The sequence below is a fragment of the Varroa destructor genome, unplaced genomic scaffold (genome assembly GCF_002443255.2).
Source record: "Varroa destructor unplaced genomic scaffold, Vdes_3.0 BEIS01000001.1, whole genome shotgun sequence".
Lineage (NCBI taxonomy): Eukaryota > Metazoa > Arthropoda > Arachnida > Mesostigmata > Varroidae > Varroa > Varroa destructor.
The window spans coordinates 54013424-54038123 of NW_019211454.1; the positions used below are offsets into that span (position 1 = coordinate 54013424).

A 24700-nucleotide genomic window follows, 5' to 3' on the forward strand; every position below is an offset into this window, starting at 1 on the left:
AATTCTGTGAAATCTGTTTCGACCTCAGGTATACATCATTTATGAAGCTTGGATCGAGTAAAATCATATCACCGGTAAGGCGATCGCTTGAGGTTATTAAACACACTATACAAATGTTCTTGTACAACCTACCAGCAAAGTTTTTGTAAAGTAGACATATTATCATGAATATCGTGAGTAAGTTTTCCTTTTAAAGTATTATTTCGCGGAATACGGGCTGCCTCAAAAGCGACGTATAATAGTCGTGAATACTGCTTTCTGCATGGTCCGCCCGCGGAATTTAAACGTGAAGTCGTAGATGCGGAGGTTCGCTCGTTTGCGCCGGAGGGATTGCTGCGTTCTGAATATAACTCAGCCATGCAAGCAGCTTCCCGAAAGTATTCTGAAACATTGGAAACGTTTATCTATAATCCTTATTCTAAATACTCGATGCGTATTTACTTTACTTGAAGAACAGAGATAATTAGATGTATAACAAACACTTAATTTCACACGTCAGTACTATCAGTTAATAGACCTAATATTTCGGCCTGCTTATCAACATCATTTACCACCAACTGTGGCCATTGTCCTTTTCTGTATTTACATACGCGCAGTTGTTTCGCACAAGACTAGTATCAAAAAATTTGTTGTCGGTGTCATGGAAGTTAAATTCCTAATTTCAGAGGTACCGGTGAAGTTCACGGATACACGACGGTCCTCTAAAGCGTCTGCATGGAATTGAAATTATATGTGGTGAAATGTGCAATATATTAAAGTTGAGGTAGCCGTCTATTATCGTGACCTCCTCATGCCGGGCTAAATTTCTGCACTTCGGTGACATCTCAACTTGCCACAGCGTATCCTCATTTTCACACTAATGATTCACAGGAATTTTCAGAAAATTTGAATATCAAAGGAAGTCCATATGATTACTTCAGGCCGAAACCTCTTCTGACACTAATCTGCCCGTTTCGTCTTTGCAAGGTCACAGGGTTTAAAGCGTAGAGTTGATTTAGAGCTCCTCTCATTGCGTCAACACAACTATTCGCATCCCCTGTCTAATAGTTGATATTGAATACACCAATCATGTTGATGTCTGATTCGGAGCAAGCGAACGTAAGAAGTCATTTTTATTGCGTCGCTTTACATTTAGTGTTTCAGACTTATTTATGAATTTCGTATTCCGCAGACTGCCATTTTTGGCCGACGGAAACTTTAATAACCCAGTTTTTCTTCTGTTATAAATTTTAGATCTTTTTAATTGTAGTACTCAAGGAGTTGAAGTTATTAGGTATGTTGATTAAAGTTCGATGTACGTAATATTCTACGAATAGATTTAGCAACGGTTTGCAATGGTAAAGACACTACTGTTTGTCGATTCTGTACCCATTATAAACTTTCTTCTATGAAATCCATGCTTCTAATCAAAACTAAGCGAATGACTAAGTACCTCTGAACGCCAATGATCTTTACAATCTATTCTCCGAAATCTGGTCCGCTTGGAGCTTGCACTTTTACAGGTATAAAAGCTCAAAACCGTACAGTTTCCTCCAGATAATCGAAATCGCCTAAACGTTTTAGGTAATCCTGCCTTATTTTAAAAATACTTTACTTTTTTTCTCTAAATAGTAATGCTTCTAACACGTCTCGACGATAAACAAACGGCTCAAAAAAAAAAATGGAAAAGCATCCGCGCTTTACTCACCTTCTTGAAAGGGCCCAGGTCTGCATAGGTCCTTTAGGAGGTCCTGTTCTGCCTTCACTGCGTGATTATACGCTGTCCTTAATTCGGTTGGACAGGTCTCACTTTCGAATAAGATACAGCTGGAATCACGGGGGCCTTTATAAAGCTCGAATTTGTATTTATTATATTAATATATGAAAAAGAAATTAGACGAAACATGCTAACTAATAAAATCATCCAAGCAATACGGTTACACGTGTAAAGCTATAAGCGGAAAGTACTCTTTTAATTGCCCAAATATTAGAAGAAAGTGCGCCATGCTGCCGCATGCTCTGTTATAGTGTTCTATGGATATGTTATTTTATTGTTAATTTATATGGATATATTATTTTGATTTATTTTAAGATATTTTAAGGTTTGATCGTCATACTGCTACGCTGATCGCGGGTCGACAATGTTACATTAAATGTTATTAAACGGCGTTTTACTATAAAAGTAAAGATTACGTGACTGAACTGGCTTATCGTCTGTTAGATAGACTGTTTGTCCTCTCTTGAACCTGGAACAGATATGTGCCCATTTTCGTATGCCTTCGTTGATGAAAACGGTGAAAGCACGGCCCGAAGTTTAACTATTGCCCGATTCCGAATAGCTACGATTCCAGCAAATACTCTAACCTTATAGTAGGTTTAAGGCCTATTGAAACAGAAATCGCTACTTTAACCTTATCGCACTTCTAACGATATCGTCCATACGCAATTTTATGATATTGTAATTTAATTATTCAAATATCGAGCTGCTTCAAAGTCTGTTGAGGCTAGGTGATGATTGGTTAAAGCTTTTCTTCCGGTGTTTTGGTAGAAAGCACACAAACAAAAGGGTATTTTTATAAATAAAAAAGACGTCCGTACTCAGCCGTAGATCAGGGACGCTAGTCAGCATATCCATACGATTTGCACGTAAAATATACCATAAGAATCAAAACAAAGTTTGCATAGAAGCACCATAGCAAATCGTAATAAATTTGAATACATACAATGATTCAGCCTGTCTGTAGTTGTTCTATGTTACTTCACAGTACGGGCTACGGCCATCTTGTCTTTATAATAGCGTCCCCATAATAGTGATTACGTACATCTAGCAACACCAGAGGCCAAGGTTCAGAATCGCACATTACTTTGCAAAAACAGGTTACGGGTCGCCCAGGCACACAGTAACAGCTTGCTTAACGAACAAAGTCTATGAGGGTATTTTAGTTATAGCGTAGACGCTAGACTTATTTTAGACGCTTGAACATGAACGTATATCAGTTCGGGCGAATTTCCTTTTCTACGCTGACTTATTATCTTGGATTTTTTTTTATTTATGTTAATTCACATACGGTGCTGGCATAGTACTCACTGATGCGCGGAGGTCATTTTATCACAGTACGCGTTGAGCTGATCAATATTTACAACAAATCTGGTCGATGCAACCTCTTCTTGTACGTCGTCTGCGCACGCTGCGATCGCCGAGTAAACACAGCCTGAAATAGGCAATGGAGCAGTATTATCTTACTGCCAAGTCGAGAGGCAGAATAGAAATGCATTGAGATTTAGGTTAGTCTTGCCTTTTTTAGGAAAATAATTCTAACAATCTATTGTTTGCTACAGGTACCGTAACATGTTGAAACAAACTTCGAACGGGAGCACTGGTTACGCATTGCATCGTTTGCTATTTTATTCCAATCAGCAAATTGTCCCCTGACTAAATCGCACCGATTTGTTGTGTTATCATTCGCTTTTGTTAGAAGTTAATTTGTGCCTACAATAGAATGGCCTCAGAGTAATACGAGGAACGTAGATATTAACGAAAGTTGTTAAAAAATTATTGAATACAGCTCTAGACGAGATTAACGTTACGGAACGAACTGTTATTAGCGGACCGTTTTCTCTCGACGATGTATAAATTACGTCGCCAGCGTGAAGAACGACACACGAGCATAACTGGATTTTCGTCGTTGGCGAGACGAACAGGCAAGCGCAAATGGAGATGAGCTAGGGAATTCGGATGACGTTGAGCGTACTAGGTTTTTTAATTATTTCCGGGGTGCGAATCCTTCCATCCGCCAGCTCCTCCAGCCTGATCCCAAACGCAAACTAAATTTCATCGTTCCTCATATGACGATGTCAGTAGCCAACAGAACGCCAGGACGCACTAACGAATAACGGTGACACCAACGTCAACATCGCAGCGGCGCACGGTATCGTCAGATCGGAAGAATTTACGTCGTTTGAAATACGCAGCTTTGCCAGTCAACCTTGACGTTCTTCGTTCGAGTACAAACACGCGCAGTCATCAGCTCGATCGCGCACGTACCCATGCAAGTCGTCGATTTCGGGCTTACTTCGCAAAATTTAGAAACACAAACAAAACATCAGAGTAAAATCTAGTGGTGCTATTGTCACCTGTCTCAGCTATAGTTACATTTATACGTATATCTATCTATTCTTCCATATGGCTTGTTCTGTTGAGACATCGAAGAGTAATGCCATTAGCCGAATCCGTCACGTGACCTCACTGCTTCATCTGTATCGGTATGAAATGGCAATTTTATCAGGTACGATTCGTCAAGTCATCATAACGGTTAGATGGTCAGTTAACGGGATTTATGAAATTTGTGTTTTTGCTAACATGTGAGTATATAGATATATTACGGCGCTTTTTTTGCGATGGACCCTCACATCTATAGAAAAAAAAGCCGTACAAAAAAGCTGGCAGTCCAAATAATAAAATGTTAGCAATCGTTAGTACAGTATTTACAATAGGGCCTGAGTTTAGATATTTGCCAGGCTCCTTAAGGCCTTCTAGAGGGTCGACACTGTTCGTAATCGTATAGCAGGGAATCATTCTATTTCACTAACGATTTCCAGTAACTGAATAGCTTTTACAATTGTAGCCATAACTAGTTACCGTTCCAACTGGGATCGCGTGTTCTTTTATGCTTGCTTTCAACGGCCTACGCCGCTAAATGGATATCAAAAGAGCTAGACACCATTCTCCTCAAGCATTTATAGAAATCATGTATAGAGCTATGGTTTGGTAACGAGGTAGTTGGCTGGGTTCAAACACCTTCTTTCTCCATCCTAAGTTCTACTCCACCCCATAATCCTTCCTTTTTGTTGTACTTCCATGACAAGATGAACGCCTACTACCTTTAATGCTTATCTTTTTTACCTGTCCCACACTTGGCTGCTTCTTTAGGTAGGTTCTTTTTTAGATATTATAAATCATCTTTATCATTATCGCCACGATTGACATCAATCGCACGATTGACGAAAAGTAGCAGCAGCTTCACTTCCATTGCTAAAAGACGACGCCAGTCACGATACTCTGTTTCGTTCCACGTCACTTCGTCCGCTCTATTGCGTTTACATCCTTTTAGTCGATGGATAACTGAAACACCTGTCGAGGTACCGGTTGTTGTACAAACAACATTTTCTTGATTACACATGACGAGAAATCAAAGCATCGGTGAATACAATGAAAACAATGATAACGCCACCTCACGTCCAGCCACGCCTAGGTGGCTTCTCTTGCGGTGATGTCACCTCAAGTCACCGTAAGTCTTGACTTCTTCAAATGTCACCTGGGCGACGCGTATCAAGCTAATGCTGCCGCCACTAACTAAAGCTTCATCACGCGACTTGTAGCGGGCAATAACTGTCTCAGGAGGTAATGGAAACAGCGGCATTAAGATATGCCCTTGAGTCTTCATTTTCCTCGTCGTCTTTTCCCAACAGTGCTCATCGTTCCCTCCGTTGTCGCACGTACTACGTGCAGGCGAATCGACCGGCCAGGGTTGCTGGTTGGGGCAAAACATTCTGGCGCGGAACTAACGAAATGCGAAAAGATACATGGACATGACAGATCGTCGCCAGAGATTGTTACTGAAGACGCTGCTACCGCCGCCTGCTCACCTTGAGTCTGCCACTGTTGTTGGAACTATCGTACCATAGTAGCTGCCGCCATCACCTGTGTGATGTGACAGCAACGACAGGCGGTCTTCAATCCCCATCGCCGTGGCCGCAGCGTCTTGTGAGGTGTACGCCTTACAAAACTTATCTCTTTTGTGGTGCTTCTAACGCGAAGGCTGCAGTGCGCTTATTCCCGTCAGCCTTCAGACTCCTGGCTCTCGGCATCCATCCGTGATCTTTCTCACCCCCCCCCCTGGGGGGAGGGAGGGGCAAAAATGGCTTGCATAGTTCCGTTCGCCTGATGCTTCTCAGGACAACAGAACTTTCTCGTTTAGCCATCTTAGAACGGCGTTGAGATGGGCGAACAGCATGAGAAGCTCGATGATCGAGTTCTGAACGGCAAAAGAAGTTGATTGAATCGGATATGTTTTGAGTCTGTTATATCTATCACGCATATCATATAGCTTGTCTGTCTTGCGTGACGGCTCAGATGCGGAATAGAGGATACGCGAGAGACTGCCCGAACATGAGAACGATTGGACCTCCGCTTCGATGCCCCTTTTGCCAGTCAACAATAGAATACGGCGAAGAGAATACGAGGACGGGAGTGAAAGAGATACAGATATGACGAGAGGAAATGTGATAGAATGAACACGAAACGAACGTGGATGGACGAATTTATTAAAAACGATCACAAGAAGGCGGTATTAATATGTGAAAGAGAATCTTGTTGGGCCTATGGGATGGGCCATTTAAGCATGGGTGAGGCTGATATGTTCCGGCTCATGAGCCGTCCACGGACGCTCACAGCTGGCATTTAGATACAGGTCCATATACATTCTAAAAAGCATTATTCGACATATTGTCAAGCGAATAGACCTAAATCCGCCTAGTTGGATAATTCGTTCATCTTGTGTGCAATGCATGTTAAACTGACTAGCTTGTCTCTCCAGCAGACAACAGGTAGCTACTGAAAGGGATATACTGTTTTTGGATTGTTTTTCTGTAGAAGGGCAGACGGTAGAAGGTGATTAGGGGCACTTCTGAGTTAAGCCTTTGCACGCTGCTGTGCAGCTAAATAATAAATCTGATAGAATGATAAGATTTTTATACGGGTGTCACACGACCATTTACCCTAGTTATCTCTGCCCAACCGTAGGGTAGTACGCCGATAATAACCGAGTGAGAATAGGGTATATGTGCCGACTGCAGTGCATAATATGTACAGAAAGCGATTTATGACGCATGCTTGAGCTATTAGACATTGGTGATACGAGGACGAGGAGGCCAACATGTGTTGAAAAACCTATGCAAAGTTTGTCTAGGTTATCGAAATTATATGAAATTGATCTCAATTTCAAGAACAACTTCAAATGATCAGTATCTCTTTAATCCTTAATATATTATAGACCCAGTAGAGAAGTGGTTTTCATAAGTTGATCGTGTTACGGATGCTCAGTGCCTTTTATCAAAGCGTATTAATTGTTAGGGATAAACTTCATTATTCAGCAGTTGACTCTATTAATGTATAGTTGCAATTTTAATACTCCGCTGCATTGTTTGTTATTCACTGGCTGAAAAAAAAAATAGAAATTTTAAGTCAGGGACCTAATAGAAATTATAAATATCTTATTTACTGCGCAATCTTATTTACTGAAGTCTATACCTCCGTGATAGACAGCTTTCGACGCATCGACTAAATTTCTATTTAGTGCTATAAACCAATTCTTATGTATTTGCATCAATACTAGCAAAAAACAACAACAACAATCGAGGCAATCACGCGAAAAATAAATTCAATGTATTTGTAGACTCCAAATGGGACAATAGTGCCACGCGACCACTAAATACTAACAGTTCAAAACCACCGGCTTTTGCCATGCCAGTGGAGATTTCCCCTATAGATAGATGGTTGTTTCACAGCAATAGCATTGGTGTGCCACTTATCTGTGGCCGGCGACCGCATTCGGCTGTGAAGGTGCCACATCAGGCAAAGAAAGATAGTAGCAATACCACCCCAGTTAAACCTCTTTTTTGAACCTGCAGAAATTTTGCTGCCTGCCAATCGTGGCATCGGATCACCGTTATGACGATACATTCGTTTGTCCCGAAAGAAAAGAAGCGGATTCTGCCGACGACAGGAAGGTCCCCTTCGCAAAGTAACAGAGTACTTGTGGGGTCGTGCTGACTGTAATTCGAAGTTTGACGACACTTCGTCGTCTGCTATTGCTGCCTCTCTGCAGGAGTGTCGACGTATGGGGGTAACTTTTTATGGCGCGGGAAACAAGGGAACTACTGAAAAAGCTGCGAACTAACGCCACGATTTGCTGCTGTTTCCACGGCCGCCAGAGCAGCTGCTGCCGCTTCAGGTGACATTGTTACCTCTAGAAGCGAGCGGCAGGCCGACTTCGTCAGCCAAACCCCGCCGTCCCATAAAGCAATTCGATGGCACGGTGGTATTGTTTGTCCTTTCTGCACACGATCGCACTGGCCGGATGTGAAGCGGAAAACGGCTTTCGCGACGACAGAAGGCAGGCCGATAGGAAAGGGAGCGTCGGTAAAGCTACAAATTCCACCCTTTGTGCATCTGTTGTTCGTTTATGACGCGCAGAGCAGCACGGTAGTGTCAGTTGAAGAACTGTAGTATTCATAAATCAATGCAGCGCCATATTGTTTCGCCTGTTGTTCTGCTTCCGTTTGTCACGTGCTATTACCTACAACGGGATGGTGCTGTATCAGCCCAATCTGTTAGGTAGTTTGAACTGACTGTACATAGCATTGCTAAGAAGATATCTAGAGAGCAGCATAACTACAAAACAACAATATTATGCCAAAACTTTATGTTAACCCAGAGTTGTATATGCTAAAAGTCAATGCCCAGCTATAAGCAGTAATATGCATGTATTTCTAAAAACGACCAAGAAATATATATTTTTTGCATCATTCGTTTTTTGCCCAGTGAGAAGCTTTTGTCTATATAGCTATGCGTCTAATCAAGAGCTGACTCTGTCATTTGCCTCCATCCATCCCGCAATCCTACTGTTAACGATTTTCGTTTGAAAGGTATTTGGCCAGCTTTAAACATTCTCTACTTTTTGGGTAATTAATACTTATTGCTCATGGCGAATACAGGACGTGTTTATAACATATCGGTGTGGGGATATCATTGCTACATTAAAATAGGTCCCATCACTACTCAATAATTCGCTAATAAATTTGTTCGATTCTGTATAGATGTAGTGAAGATTGTACTGATAGAGCGTTGTGTTTAGCTAGGTCTTCCATGTCTTCTCCAATGCATAAGACCGCTGCATTGTATAATACATATTTATCGTACCTTAAACGTGAATAATTCGAACGCATATACCGAAATCGCGCTGCCAATTTAAAGTGAACCTAATCTCTTGCGTTAAAGGCACGCACGGCTTCTCTCTGTGCCTGCATAACTACTCCTCGATATCCAGTTGTCAAGAGGCCTAAATATTCTATTTTACACTGCAGATCGATGCCGTATAAAAGAGCTATGATCTCTTCCTTTGTGCGTCTTTTCCAGGCACTCTCGATACTTTCAGTTTCAAACGACGAAAATTATATGTATCCATTAACGGCGATGACCGGGTTATCACTCTTTCGCAGACGCAAGCTCAGATACGAAACGACATATATCTTCATTTTACCTTTTGTATAAGGTATAAAGAAATCATATCTTTTGTATGACGCATGCGGATACACTCAGCTAAAATTGACTCATCTTCGTTTACTAGCAAATTACTCGAGTCATGACTGGAAGCAAGCTACCTGAACGAGTTGGGGGATCCAAAATCCTTTAATATGGACGTTTTTGCCTTTATAAAAATGAGTAGCATAAAATATTACACAATAACCTTTCTAGACGACTGATATACGCATCGATAAAGCGCTCAATACAGAATTTCTAATCTCGACGTGTATATATCAAGGTTAACTATAGAGATAACCGAGTCGTGGAATTGCTTTGATATTATGAGAAAAACGCATTCAAGGGCGCAATTTAAACCTATTTGAACGCTAGGTTCTTCTTATGTATGTGTGGAGCACAATCTTTTTTAGGATCTCTGGCAAAGATGGCCTTCCAGATCCTATTCACCGCCGTAAAAGGGTCTGAATATTGATTCTTTAATCATAGTTGGCTATCTACGGGCTTTGTCATACGTTGAGGGCAATAACTGACTGAGCTTAATCCTTTGTGGACAATCGTACAGGGTTAAGCGCAGGATGCATCACCAGACTCTTACAGAAAGCAGCAACTGCTTTCCGAACGACGCTGAAACAACGTTATCGTATCTTGCTTGATGCTTTTTCCAACAGTCACGATATTTTACGTTGTCCAAGTGGTCCAGGGCGCTTTTGGATTTGGCCTACGCTCCACTGACGGTAGTTTAGAACGTAGCGAGGTGTTGCAGACGATGCTGAACCACTCTATATGTTGTTAGTGATTTTGCAATAATTACGCGGCTAAATTAAGTATACCTCATCACTGAGGAAGAGGAAGAATCTTGAAGTCATCGGCAGTCGTTTGAGACGGAGATCGCTAATAATAGAGTAATTAATTTTTAGTCTATAAATAAAATGCACCATTACTTTTTGTTCGACAATATCGGCCTACCAAACCTGCACTTCATACGATCTCAACATTAATTATGTGCTACGAATATAATATATGTTAAACAAGTACGAGTTTCATATATATATATATATATAAGGTCGTCAAACAGGTATTGACCGTTCTTCTAGGGAGGTGGCTCCAAAGATCAACTCTTTTAGGCGATATGACTCGGACCGAATCGGCATTGGTGTCACCTGAAAGCCGAGACCCGACTGAATTGATCTGAATGCTTCTATTAAAAGTGACAAATCGAGTGTCTTGAATACGAAAGAAAATTAATTTTCTTAACGTTTTTGAACAATTTCAACAGAAAACTCAGTGTTTGTATGCAACCTAAAGTTTCTAGCGGCGAAACTCTGCAGAAACACAGCGCACACGGGCTATCCTGAAAGCAGTTTGTCACGGACGGTGAAAAATTAATTACATGTAACTTAAATTGTAAATGAATGAAAAGTAGTTGAATGTATCAAGTCGAGACTGACGCTAGAGGTGGCTATGCTATCTGTTTAATGATTTAGATTACTAACGTCAGCCGATAGCCGATAAGATTACATCGAATTAGTGAAAAAAACAGTGACCGAAACTGGTAAGCAGAGAAGGCGACCGTGACAACATCGGACCACATGCTGTCCAACAAAAAAATTTAAATCATTTCAATTTTATTGTATTTAATTTATGTTATCAATTTCGGTGTCGGTACTCGTTAAATGGTTCAATGGCTCCGTGCAAAAATCGTCTGTCATAATTTATTTTGTCGGAATTATACAGTGATGCGACTATGGCGAAGGGTCCTCGACAAAATCGGTACTTACTTCATTTAGTGACATTACTGTAAAATTTTTAAACGCATTTGATTCAACTGTGGCCTAAAATGGTCAATACTTTTTCGACAATATATGTGTGTGTGTGTGTGTGTGTGTGTGTTGTTTAACGAAAACGGCCTTATTGGTTTTTGTGATGTTTTGCGTGCGGGTTTGTGCTGACGAGAGAGCTCTATGTTTGATGACGGGCATATTTGAAAAAAATATGTTTATGCAATGAACTCCATTATTATTATTGAGTGGTAATAAAATTACATTATACTTGCCAATTAGCTAGCTATACAGTATCAGACTGAAGAAGTAACTTTCCTCTTTGCTACGTGCAATCGATACAACGTTGAGCTTTGAAAACAATCGTACCATACGTACGTATAATTCGCAGTTATGCGATTAAAAAATTTCTAAAGAATATCAGGATTTTTACATCATTTGCTGGATTGGCCTTTCGATCGGTCTAATATCCATACTGATTTTTTATCATTACGATCTTATCTTGAGATGACGCAAACGTCAACACTTTGGTGCACAGTGCAAGCACGGGATGATCAGTACGGGCACATGGAAAACCCGTTTCGGATGGTCAGGATACGATAGTGGATTATGACAATTCACCTAGCTGGACTACCAGAGCAAGCCGACGGAACGACTAAAGAAAATGTGAGGAAGTTGCTTAAACAGGCTAATGGAATAACACAGTGAAGCACTCGAACGGTGCTGTGAGGGCAAATCATAGGCAAATTTTAACATGAAATCTAGGATAGAATATACGATACGGGGCTGCAACCACCCTAGTCGAACAGAGGAACTGATACGACTTCATAAGAAGTCAAGCAAAATTAGGAAATTAAGGAAAATAAGTAATTATTTAGGTCAATAGTTACTTGTACTACTGCCATGACGTTTTATCGATCCGTTGTGGGAACCCCCAAATAAATGTGCTAGGACCAGTACGAGTAGCCTCCTTGTGGGGACAAAGCCTTGATGCGATATTTGAAAAAAAAAAGTGATTTTGAGAAGCGGCTTACTTAAAGAGGATAGCTGCGAGTGCTAAAGGAATGCATACGAATTCAATTCAGAGCTTTGGTTTAGATCGAAGAGGCTTGGACTTGTTTTTAGCTAGATTTACTATTAAGAAATCACGAGAGAGCCACGAGAATCCCTGTAATATAATAAATCGCATACAAATAGATAAGACCGCGTTGATTCATTCTATTTATTCGTGTTATTACGAAATCTTATTTGACACTAAAATCGCCAAGAGAGGAGAGAAATTCTGCGATACATCTGCAAGATAATTTGTCCTTTAACTAGGTGCTTCAAGCAGTGATTTTGGCAGCGTTGTTCACCTCTTACGCTGCCAATCTTCAAATGCTTTAGCCGTCTTACGGTCCTGTAGGTCCAAAGGGTGGATGATCAACCTGAAACTATACCGGCTTCTACTAGCTTATCATTTGATTATCGCTAACATCGATTAGTTCGTTACACTTTGTGTGCGACCAAATCTCGGTTTATTACCTTCGCATCAGCTAATTAGAGAAAAAAATAGGGTTAGTTGCTTTTATAAAGTGTGTCTGAGTCGATCTGTTTACTTCTTACTGTCCTTAATTGGCCAGCATCGCACAGACGTTCACTGTATGATGCAATTTTATTTTATAATATACTTGGAATATGCGCTGAACCAATATATTTATTACAAAATGTAATATCTCTATAAATGTATCATTCGAAAACATTCAAAATCAAGCCTTGACTCAATTTATCAAAGAATTAATCTATTATATACAATATACTAAAAAACTGCGACCACCATGTTTTTGGGCGAGTCGTAAAAAATATTTTAGAAAAAAAAACTTAGCTTTCCGTTTACTTAAAACAGATCGACGAGCAGAGGCATATCTCGTCAAAATGCAGCACGAGGTACTTTTAGCCTTCGGTGACGTATGATACTATAGAGTTTTTGCTTCGCTTACTAGCCAAGCATGAGACGCCTATAAGACGAATGTGTATGATAGAATTTTGCTACAAGTATAAATTACGTTTTCGAATAAACGCACAGAGTCAATCTCGGTCAAAGTAATTGATCGACAATGCCGTATTAAAATTCAACTAGCCATTTCCTAAAATATTCAGTTAATACAAGCACTTCATAGAAGGAGGACAGCCTGGGAAGCACGCGAACTACCCCCCATATCATTGCTGTTGTGTGAGTTTTCTTTTGAGAGCACACAGGACCACTACTCGTGGTTAGGTCGTCTAGTTTTACTACAGTGACACAGCCGAGGAAATCAATGCAAGGCGGTAATTGAACAAATGGACGATGTTATGGATAAGTAGTCGTCTCGTCATCGACGTTCTCGTTCGGTCAAGGCATAGAATCAAAGGGTTACGTCATTCGTGATCTAAGGTATTTGCAGTACCGAATACGTTGTGAACCAAAGGATCATACGAATCACTGTATTTTCTGTTTGTTTTAAATGCGAATGAAATTAAATGTCGAACATACATCTTACGGTACAACCACAAACATGATTAGGACTTGTCATAAAATCTCGCATAGCATTTAATGAATAACGGCCGTAATGGTAACAATGAAAGGAGCTTTTTCTTTTCTGCTAATAGCGGCAAAATGCGTTATGGGAGGTTTTGTAAAGAACAAAACCTGGGTTTCGTTATTGAAGACGTATCAAATCGACCGGGTCAAACGTAAGATCACGCGCTTATATTTGTCCAAGTATCTTGCATTGATTAAGCGGCTAATAGTAAAAGAAAGTGCATTAAACGGAGGAACTGTTTTGCGTAAAAGTTACGTAAACAATAAGCTGGGTAGTTGACTGCTCAAAGACGGCGACAGAAATAGATGAAGTCACTACAGATAGCTGCAGAACGGGTACGCTGAGCTACATCGCAATTGTGCCGACTTTTTTGATTGAAATACTTAGAAAGTAGATTTAAAGTTATTTGTTCGTTGCTATAAGTCGTCAAATGTTGGATTTGCATCGTATAACAATAGCTGAATGATCCCAGCTGTCTGGCTAAATAACTGAGAAGTAATAACTTTTCAAGGCCGACGTCGTGGTCATTGGAGTTTGAATACAAGTCTACGATTTCCTTGCGGTGGTGCCGGACGGTCCCACATAGATATTATAGGCAGGAGCACATAAAGAATCAAAGTCAGGTGACGGGAAGTTCGAAAAAGAACCCTTTTCTAGCAGAACTAGAGTTTTCAAGGTCAATAATGTATATGACCGATCGTGTGCGCGTGTCCAAAGCTACTAAGGAGCATTATAAACGACGCGGACGAAACGACTCGGTCATATTGACAAGGACCCTCAAGGATCCTCATCTTTATATACACCTACTGAATTAGAGACCTGCTCACTTATCTTCGATCTCACAAAGCGACGCTAAATAATAGCCGACCCGTTCAGAATCAAATCGTTCAGTGTTCCGCATATTGCAATCCATATGTACAAAGGAATCCCACGAATGAACGAATCAACTGTCAGCGGTTCTGAAGACTCGGCTGTAACATATTTGCGATATGTTCTAACATACTGTTGAAAGGGAAGAACTCAAGTAACGACAGCGTTCTATGTAGGACAAGAGTAACGCGTCCAAGTGTACTGTTATTCAAAGTATTATTAAATTGTGTACGGCTAATTTAGAGCCATCAGTTCTAATAGCTAGGTCTCATGCCTAAAGAACATGCTTGTACCATGCGGTAGCAAACTTTACTCCTATCAACTAATGTTAAATAGATACCACAGCCCTTGGCTAGACTGTATCTGCTCTTAATACTTGAGTATTTATAGAAACGTTTCCTTTTTTTTTTTCGATGTGATAACGAAATCTCTATGACCAATGCAAATTTGCTCTTTTCTATGGAGTTTTTCAACAACCGCTTTAGCGGTTAAGCTTTTAAAGCCAAGTTAATCATCCAATACGGCGCGGCAGATGGCTAAAGTGGTATAAAAATCGCAAACTTTATACGCCGAACGCGGCGGACAGTCTAAAATCAAGCTATTTTTGGGTACAGGATTAGTTTATTTGTACGGCGGTACGCCAGGCGCCCTTTGCTATTCAACCGTTTCCAAGACAACTTCCTAAGGAAAAAAACTGAATTAAACCTATTGCTTCTACAAGATTTAAAAAAATTAACTCGAGTCTCTAATTTTTTCAGCTAGCGAACTCCTCACAAATATTCACGGATAAGACTCCAGACGCGCGTTACTCGTTTGTATGACATCGTCTCCCATACATTCGTCGAATGGACCCAACGAGACGTTTTGTATTGTTCTCGACAGGCAACAAAAACACTAGTAGAATCCATGGATTACCAATGCTTACAAGGCCAGCGCCGAAGGCTATGTTCTGGCGTGGAAACTATTAAGCCCGTAAACGGGCCGACATGAGGTACATGCCAATAGCATTGCCACTACAGTTACGCTATCGTAATATCATATATATACTGTACTATAAGCGCCTATCCATAAACAATGTCGGATCTGATAGTATGTGCGAAGTTACGAGGAAAAGTCTTATTTCACTTCACAATGACGCCGTTAGTTTTTTTTTTTTGCTTGTTTAGTAGAGAGGTACACGAAAACATTGAACGATAGAAGAAAAGACGCTAAATGCAATTGATATAAGTCATTTTTTGCGATCACCAACCAACGGTGGATATTGTTTTGCTTCATCCAACGAGTAGCTGAGACATTACGATAAAATTATCGTGTATGGTGCTATAGCACGGAAAAGTAAGAGAGACAATTTCTGTTCGACTATTCTTTGTTGGAGCTATTTACGCTTAGCGCTAGTGCCGGTGACGCTTTAGTTTTTGTTATCTATGATAATATCCTGCCCGACTTGTTGTTTTGCGTGAGTACCCCACAAAGCCTGTAAGATTATTTCGAAGGGAAGGAAACAATAGGCCACATTCATGTGAACATGCTATAAATCAATTTCGCGAATCTTGAAAATATGTTAGAAATTATTTTTTTACACGTTCATCCCAACGTTCTGGCAGCTTCCATTCGCGTTCCCATATGCAACTTCTGCTACGATAGTAGTATCTCAGCGTAAATCAGTTGTGTGGTGTATCACTTCAGCAGTTGTCTTTTCTGTAACCCGGTAATCTGGCGGGTCTTTGTTGGAGGTATAAGCAGGCTGAAACTAACGTTGGATACTGTTCTGTTCCATCCGAGGAGTAACTGAGGCATGGCAATAAGTAATCAAGTAACCAGACAATATTATTTCTATTGCCGTAGATAAGTCTCTTGAGGCACTCGAGATAGCGAGATGTGTTATTTGTTTCATTCTCGACGAGCATCTCATAGTAGCGGGTGCTCCTGTTGTGTGTCTATTACAGGTACCATTATCACCCTACGTCCGGCACTGCTATAGAACATGATTTCTCTCCAGATCGACGCCATTCTTTTACCTGATCTCTCCCCGGCTGGCAGTAGGAATTGAATCATGCCTCGTCTATAACGACTGCATACTTTGGGCAGGTTTCTTTTTATTAATAGCAGTTGCGTAAAATTTTACGTGTAATGCACTGTTCGCGTTTCTAACTGACATGGAATCAATTCAGGGAAAACCTACTTTCACTTGAGTTAGAATTATCACGAAAAACTGGCCTATTTACCAGATGCTAGATCTAAAGTTAATATTTTAAGTTAGAAGTTCGCCAAATTTTCCTGGAACAACCTAACAGTTTTTGCTATACGTGATAGCTAAAAGAAAAAAACAAATGATATACTACACAAGCAGATAAAAGCCCGGGGAGATTATAGTACAACTTGTCAAGTACGGTATTGCAAACACTTCTTTCGACATTGAAGTATGGGCACGTATATTCCGTGGAATCTATGCGAAATCAACTGCAAAAACACTTGGAGGCTTTCCATGTGGATTGTTGTATTTCTAACGAACGCCGGAATATTACACGAATGAGCTTCCTTAAATATAGTACAAAATGATTTAACTATTTTGTTTCATTTGTAGGCCTTCTGTTAAGAGTCAGATCCTCACATCGGACTGTCTAGTAATCTAACAGAAACCCCAATGTAACGCTATATCAATGTAATCGTGGCAGTGACACACAATTTCGTTCTTCGGAGTCATTTACTAAGCTAACTGCGTATTAACCTCATAATTAGCTGCGATAACCTCATAATTAGAGCACAACGAGAAGAATTATTACATTTTGAAGATCTCGCTTTATTCTTCGCGACTATAGATATCACTTTTTCTATAATTACAGATACCTGACGCTCTTGGTACTAGATTGCAAACCAACATTGATTCATTATAGCTTATCTCGACGATCGTAGCACAGACATCAGGTACTCGTATGTTCATATTAAGGGTGAAACCTGCAGTCATTTTCATAGTTTCATCATTTTATCTCAATGTACTCAAATGATGCATCATAAAGCCTGGCTGTCGGCGAACATTTCCTCGATTCCGCCTATGGGCAAGGTGTTAGCCCCAGCTAATCAATTTTTTATCGGACATAGCTTAATAGAATGTAGACTTTAAAAAGATTTCTGTAATTGATAGTCGACGGCAGTGATATGGCTTATTGTGTTTTACTTCTATCCAATACGGTTACCCCTGACCCAGATTAGATACAACGGTATAATGCGATACACCATGCTATTTCATGAGAAGTCGCTTTTTTTTCATAAGATGAATGCACAGAGTGCAAAACCGTATAATAAGATATGTTACTGACGGCTTCCGACTTCACATAAACGCTCGAGTTCTTTCACCTGTCATAAAAGTGTGATTCTACGAACAGACGAGGGCAAGCCTACTTCGAAGAAGCGTTATATCTCAGAGCTAATTTATGCAACTAACGCAGTTCGTTAATGTCCTCGTAAAATTGCGCGCGTCATGTCGAACAAAATGAGCGGAGTGGTTTTGCATTTTGAACCTTAACGCTTTTTTTTGTAGTAAGTTCGTCAAAATCGAGAAGCTGCCTACCGGCTGGCCGGGGAACGTTGCTGCATTGTTACAAGCATAACAATACAGGCAAAACGGGAAAAGTGGTATTAGGTAATGCAAGATTAGGGGAAGGTAAAGGTAAAAAAGATTATCGCTCGGAAGCTTCTGCGGAGATCGACCCCAAACCGTTAACGGGTGTGTCGGATGCGACTCAAACATCGTCTCCATGTCGATGGCGCGAGGTGTGTCCACTATCAACTGGAAATGAAATTTGTGGCGAAATAGATGAAAACTAGGACAAAGAAACCCCATGCTTCCAGCAAAACCTCGTACAGGTCTATTCGCACTCAGTACTGGCAGTGGCTGGCGTGATGGATACATTTCAATTCGTCGGCCTGAACCGTGTACATAGTGATTGCCGGCATCTATTCGAGGTCGTCTTGCAACCTTTTGCTCGGCCTACGTAGGCCCAGCACTGTCTATGTGGGCCAACCGAGCAACAGCTCTTCTGGCGTTTATTTACCAACAACGTCGGGCGGGTTGTTAAGACTGCTCTCCAAGAACATCAAGAGGGCACCCAGTTATCTTCGTCGCTGGACTTGCTAACCGCTACGCTTGGCCGTTACATTGAACGTCGGACGGCAATGAGCGACCCAAATCGATGGCCTCATCGCAGGCGAAACCAAAGATCCCTCTGACGTGAGTTAGATCCCAGAGATGATGACCAACTGCCCAAGATACTGTGAATAGTAAAGAACATCGTAGCCGACGATGAGGCGCTTGACCCCTTGTCTTAGCAAATGTATCGCCTATGACCAGCTACGAATTATTCTGACTTGTTTTCACGGATTAGAGCAGGTTCGCCACGACCGTAACCCAAGCTGGATCGAATTATTTGATGTTGCACATGTGACCCAGCGTCTAGATGTTTTGATTGATCCGTGGCCAGTATACATACGCTGGCATAGCTCTCTGATATTCTAAGGTTACATCATCTTGGTAACTTCATTATCCGTTATGGAATCCGTACTCAGCGTTTCATTCGAACACAGCCGCTAATCGTCGATCAGCATGCTGCCTAGGCACAATGCCACAAGCTCGACTAGTTCACAGCTTTCCTTCGCTCGGTGGAAGCAGCGATTTGTTGAAGCTGGCTGTTTGTAGCTAAAAGGCCGTAGCCGGTTTTAAGTGGTGGAGTCCATTCCGACACAAGTAGTTTCTAACTATTTCAAACAATTGGGCTCTTATTTCACAAATCAATTTAGGAATTATCAGCAACTGTTTAAAGAAATTAATGGTGACTTTATCTGAACTTGTAGAGTTTGTCTTTCGAAGCCAAGTTCGATACGACAGGTGCCCTAATGCCCGTGAATAATGATCCCAGCTCATATAACTGATCGTGGCAGAAGTTTGCAATGAAGTTTGTTGTTCTATCGTAGCAGTGTGTTTGCATAATTTTATCGCTTGCGGATTCGTTCAGCGGTAAGATGATGTCCATTGCTTCAAGTTCAACGAAATAAAAGTGAAGGACGTATCACTCCATCCATTCAATTAGCAGAATAGAACAGACGAAACGCAAAGATTGGCAGCTACTATGATTTATTTGTATAGACATTTTATGAGATAGAAGCGGATTAAACTACTGAAGAGTCGGAAACTAAACGGAATCATTTTGCTTGCTGGGGCCTTTCAAAAAAAACCTGAAAACTGACTGTTTTATTCGGAAAAAATTATTTCTCAGCCATATATATCTATCAAGCTACAATAAAAATGTTGATCGAGCCGCAACTTTTGTTAACGTGCGCTCAGCAGACATTTTACTGACCTGCCAGAGACCTTCACAGTATTGATCTAGATCCTGGACCCATAAAGAGTAATGAATGTGTTGCATGGCCGGAACACATAAGCGACCAGTTCAATTGGACTAAGGGGATGACCTTAAGTCCCAGCAAGCCTGACGTGTACGTCCGTATTAACCACAAATCTAATTAACATTCACAACAGCGATCGGTCATTGTTCATAAATGTTGAATTAATCAGGGTTCTTCATGCCCAACTGGATATCAATTAAATCAGTGATTTAATTTAGAGAGAGTCTTTCATTAAGGTAAGATAATTTAGCATTTGGGTCAAAACATAAATTATAGGTAACATAACTTCATCAAAACGTATTGTCAAATAAATTACTATGATAAGATCCCGCATTCTTTTTATAATAATCGTTAAAGCTAGTGCTTACTTCAGCGTATCGTACCGTTAACTTTACGCTTGATGTTCTGCTGCTATCAGATTCGCTTGGGTGATTTTGGGTTTGTGTGCACAGTTTGATGAAGCTATGGAAAAGCGTTATGCTTGTATCAGATAAACCCATTATTTAGAGTCCGAATTGAAAGCTGAAAGCCATTCAGAGCTTAATGGATATTTTAGCACGTAGAAAGGGATTTTGTTGTGTGGGCGTCACAACGAGTTATTGTAAAGATGCTCAACCATAAAGTTAAGATGGTTACGTATCGCTTATCGACAAGATACGTACGTATCGACATGCTATTTGGCAATAACAGACGGCCGTTGTGATGTTGCGATGATTTGTTCAACATCGTTGTGATGTTAAAGTGGTTGTGAAGACGTTGGATAAAGGCTGGCTTCGAATAAGGGGCTCACCATAGCAATGCGACACGATACAGATCCTTCCTGCATCTATGAAGAGAACACAGCTCTGTGCACTTTTACGGTCACAACTAGTGCAACTGTTAATCAATACTGACCTAAAAACTATGCTAGTTAACTGCTTAAAATAATCATCAATTTTATAAAATTACATCGCTTTATAACAGGTGGAAATATTGAGATAAACTTCGGAACTTAGAAGAACTTTGAATATATTTTTCCACCTGATTTCGCTTATGGTTACGGACCAGCCTTTATTTTGGTATTGTAGAGGAACTTGACTTTTCCAGTAGCGATAAATAGCAAAGGCAGTGCTCTAAGTTCCTATTTGCCGCAGTAATACATGGAAGGCCTACATCATGATGTATCAAAGGTCCTGTCTAAGGTACGACCACCGCTGCGTTGATGATGATGATGCGGCGGAGGAATTACCTAGGCACCGCATACCGCAAGCTACCGGAGTCTAATTAGGCTTATACCTCAAATAGGGTTCGCTCTTTCCGTCGACGTGGTCCGGAAAGCCTCTCTTTAGATGAGATGACGGTACAGAGATCTGGAATTAGCTTTCATCGCGTTATAACCACCCCTTTTTTCCATACCTCTCAAATAAAACACCAGAAATTCGATTAAAGCTCAAATAATTTTCTATATTTATTTTTTTACTGTGTATGTTTTTAGTTGTATAATCAGTATTACTTCTGGTGAGAAGAGACGAATGTTTACCTTTAGTAGCAATCTTTTCGCATGTATATATATCTTTATCAAATCCCTTCAGTTTTTTTGTTCATTACATTCGCTGCAAGCCATTTCTTTCCATGTTTCTTGTTATAAAAATTTTTTATGCTTGTGTAACTCGCCTGTTGGCTAAACATTGTCGAAATCATATTTTGCTTTCATATATAAGTGGTGAAGAAGTAAAGGCCGTTTCCTATCATTGCAGTGTTCTTCAAACGTTCGGCCATTCATCTTGAGAAATCCCTTCATATAAAAATTAACTAGACAAAGTTTTTTTTGCCCACTTTTTATTTTGCCGGCCCAATTGTCAATGGAAGAATTTTTTTATAACTAGTTCTCTTCAGCAATGGACATTTTAAAGGATAAAGGGACAAACAGTGTGTGACGTGGCAGAAAAACTTGTCTTAGCTAAACATTTTGATATATATTTTGGAAAAGCTCACAGAGAGGTCTGCTTTGGCGTTTGTCTCCTAATGCAACTACTTTTTCGGCAGAACTGTTTAATATATTATAAAATACAGCGGCAGCCAGTCTACACGAAAAGTCGTAAACAAAAATATGTACGCAGTATCGTCATTGTTGAACGGCGTCGGATTGGGAGGGTTGCAACGATGTTCTCTACCTTTTTGCTAGTTATAGGCTCAGGCCAAAAGTCGTCACATACACCGATTAGGCAATCATTGAGTTGTGGCCTGTGAGCTGTCCCGAATAGATGGTGCCTGCTCACTTTTTATCAACAGCACTCGAGCTCAAACTCGGCTGTAACAGCGAGCGGCTCCGTGTTGAGATGCCTTCATTATAGATAAATGTGCAAAGTACAGGGCGAGTGAAGCAAAACGTTGACAATAAATTACCCGCCAATCTAGCTTTGATTCGTCTGCCTTGTTTTCAATGTGTACTTTTCGTTCAGTTGTCGCTGTCCGGTGGTTTGTACAGTGATTTCATGAAGTCTATAAAATCGATTCTGAATTATATCATCTAACCACAATGTAATACGGTCCATTGTGTGTTTTCCAATGTATATGTACAGTGTTGTCGAGATAGTATCAACTCTGTTAGGCCAAAAGTAATGCGAATAGTTTTTATACCTTGAAGTAAAATTACTGTGATACAAATTGAAATACGATCGAGTAATTATCTGTCCATCAATTCGTGTGGCACCTAAATATCGAACTCCTTTTTGTTGAAAGCTGTGTGGTACTACGTGTCCAGTTCCTAAGCGGTATCATGGTTACCCACGTGTCAGTCTTGCTCAACATTCGTAATAACGTCATCAACATTTTCGATCGACCACCTAAAAGAGCATCCTTTACATCGATCTTATAGAAATTTCATCATCTTCAAGATGCTTTAAACCATAGACGTTCAATAAATGTATTGCAACAAACTACTACTACTACTACTACTGCCGAATCTCGGCTTTCATTACTTACCTTAAAGAACTCATATTATCTTAAATACGTAATTTTGAAGTCACCTGGCTTAAGAGACTGTCAACACTTTTTCTCTTATACAATACTCTTACTACCTTACCATACAAAATGTTCGTAACATGTCTATATATGTGTGTGTGTGTGTATATATAGAGGCGTGCTTTTTACCTTGTCCAGGCCTACTAAGCGTCGCAAGTGTCAGCAAAAACATCAAAGGCATTTCCTACAAACTGGTTCGTTCCCGTTGAAAACTAGGAAAACGTTTCCTAGTTTCTACACAACAATGCCAGTACACGACTTTTTAGCCTTTTCTCTCCATTTCACATATCACATTACCCACATTTTAATTGACGTTTCGTGTATCGTCACTACTTTGCCATGTATGTTTAATCCTTCCGCGAGTAATATCTCAAAAGTACGACAAACAATGAATAAAATTCTATCTTCTGACGTCCTATACGTGTTGTCCTATACGACGATTTCACCTGCATAGGAGCACCCAATACGCTACACACACTGCCACTCAGGATGTCCCTGCAGATCTAGGCCTCTATTACGTTACTGATATTGCCTTTGCTGTTGTCAGCTGTGCCATAATTTACAGTCACTCTGCCAGGTAAGGACACGGTAATGGGCGCAACTCACCCTCTCACTTTTCACAGTGCATGCGGTAGTTCAGTAGGAGCGGTTCGCTTCATGCCGCTCCAAATCTATCCTTCACCATCGGCGTCGCTACTCCAAAAAAGCGCAGGCCAATTGGCCACGTTGCTGCTGCTGATGCTTACGCTACGGTCTGAAGCACAACGACAACAAAAACAACGATAACATCAAAGCCGCAAACGACAAATGCGCCAACGACAACGACGTTGACGGGAGCGACAACAACAAGTGCGATTATGTTGACAATCGCAAACACAATACTGGACAACCGGGTAGCCGCGCCCTGCTGCTGAATCTCGTGGGGGTATCATCAAAGTCTAGCGACAGCGTGCCGCTTTCTCTCATACGTGCTCGACGCGCCACGACCGCTATAATAATAGCATTGTTGTCGTACAGAGGCTTCTTGCAGCAAGGGCATGTCTGAGGCCTGCGCGGTTTAACTTTTCCGTTCCCGTACTTTTGCTACTGACTCTTGGTGACTCCCACCAGTTACGGATCTCGCAGAGTGCGCACACGCTGTTTCGCTGTCGTACACTCTCTGATCGTAGCGTCCTGCACCGCGCGAGCCTACCGGCCGAGCGGAAGACCTGCCTCTACTCGTAGGCCGCACACGTCGACCCTCTCCCTTCTTTCAACATCCGACGGTTGCCCTCTCCAGCAATGGATCGACCTCGCCGCTTCGGATCTTGTTTCTCCAGAGGAAACAGGTCTCTTGGCTGGCCTTGCAATGAGAGCGGGCCACGAGAAGAACAGAACGTCGCAGTAACAGTGGCAAGCGATGGCCAAGCTTGCCCAACTCTGCTTGTCAGAAAAGTAACGGACAGCCGAGTCTGTCTCAACAACTTTTCTGCAAAAGAAGCGTGAGGTTTAGTGCGCCGATAGGCAAGCGGATAGGCTGCTAGACAGAACAGAGCCTTTGGAATACGATAGGTACAACCATAGAACACGAACTGTACACTGCCATGCAAAGCGATGTTCGTTTACCGTCTATGCGATCCATGGTCGGTTTACAAAAAGGAACAGGAAATAAGCAACATACGTATGTTGTTAGCTACACTTAGGCTGATCCCGCAAAGCGGTACTGTTGTCACAGTTTTCAGACCGTTTATCTACTCCACATAGTTTGATGGCTCGGTCGTTACGTGGAATGAGAATGTGGGGTTACT

At 41.0% G+C, this 24700-nt stretch overlaps 1 protein-coding gene and 1 long non-coding RNA gene across 8 annotated transcripts in view; one reads left to right on the top strand and one right to left on the bottom strand.

Moving 5' to 3' along the window:
- Positions 1 to 24700, top strand: part of LOC111251641 (uncharacterized) — a 76433-nt gene that overhangs the window by 34421 nt on the left and 17312 nt on the right. Inside the window, exons 6-7 of one of the 2 annotated variants that reach the window (XR_015319353.1) lie at positions 15269 to 15501; positions 16457 to 17195. The exons of the other annotated variant lie outside the window; for it this stretch is intronic. This is a non-coding gene — a long non-coding RNA (uncharacterized LOC111251641). Of the gene's footprint in view, positions 1 to 15268; positions 15502 to 16456; positions 17196 to 24700 lie in introns of those variants that run through there. 2 annotated transcript variants of the gene reach the window in all.
- LOC111251600 (uncharacterized) overlaps positions 1 to 24700 on the bottom strand; it is an 85231-nt gene that overhangs the window by 675 nt on the left and 59856 nt on the right. For 2 of the 6 annotated variants that reach the window (XM_086977734.1, XM_022808323.2), the window contains exons 2-4: positions 3068 to 3191; positions 1688 to 1806; positions 133 to 382 (exon numbers count right to left, since the gene is read on the bottom strand). In XM_086977734.1, coding sequence (XP_086833860.1) covers positions 133 to 382; positions 1688 to 1806; positions 3068 to 3084 — 386 coding nt within the window. In that variant the 5' untranslated portion in view covers positions 3085 to 3191. Of the gene's footprint in view, positions 1 to 132; positions 383 to 1687; positions 1807 to 3067; positions 3192 to 3590; positions 4052 to 23042; positions 24115 to 24700 lie in introns of those variants that run through there. The other 4 variants (XM_022808305.2, XM_022808314.2, XM_086977733.1 and 1 more) reach the window with 4 other exon arrangements.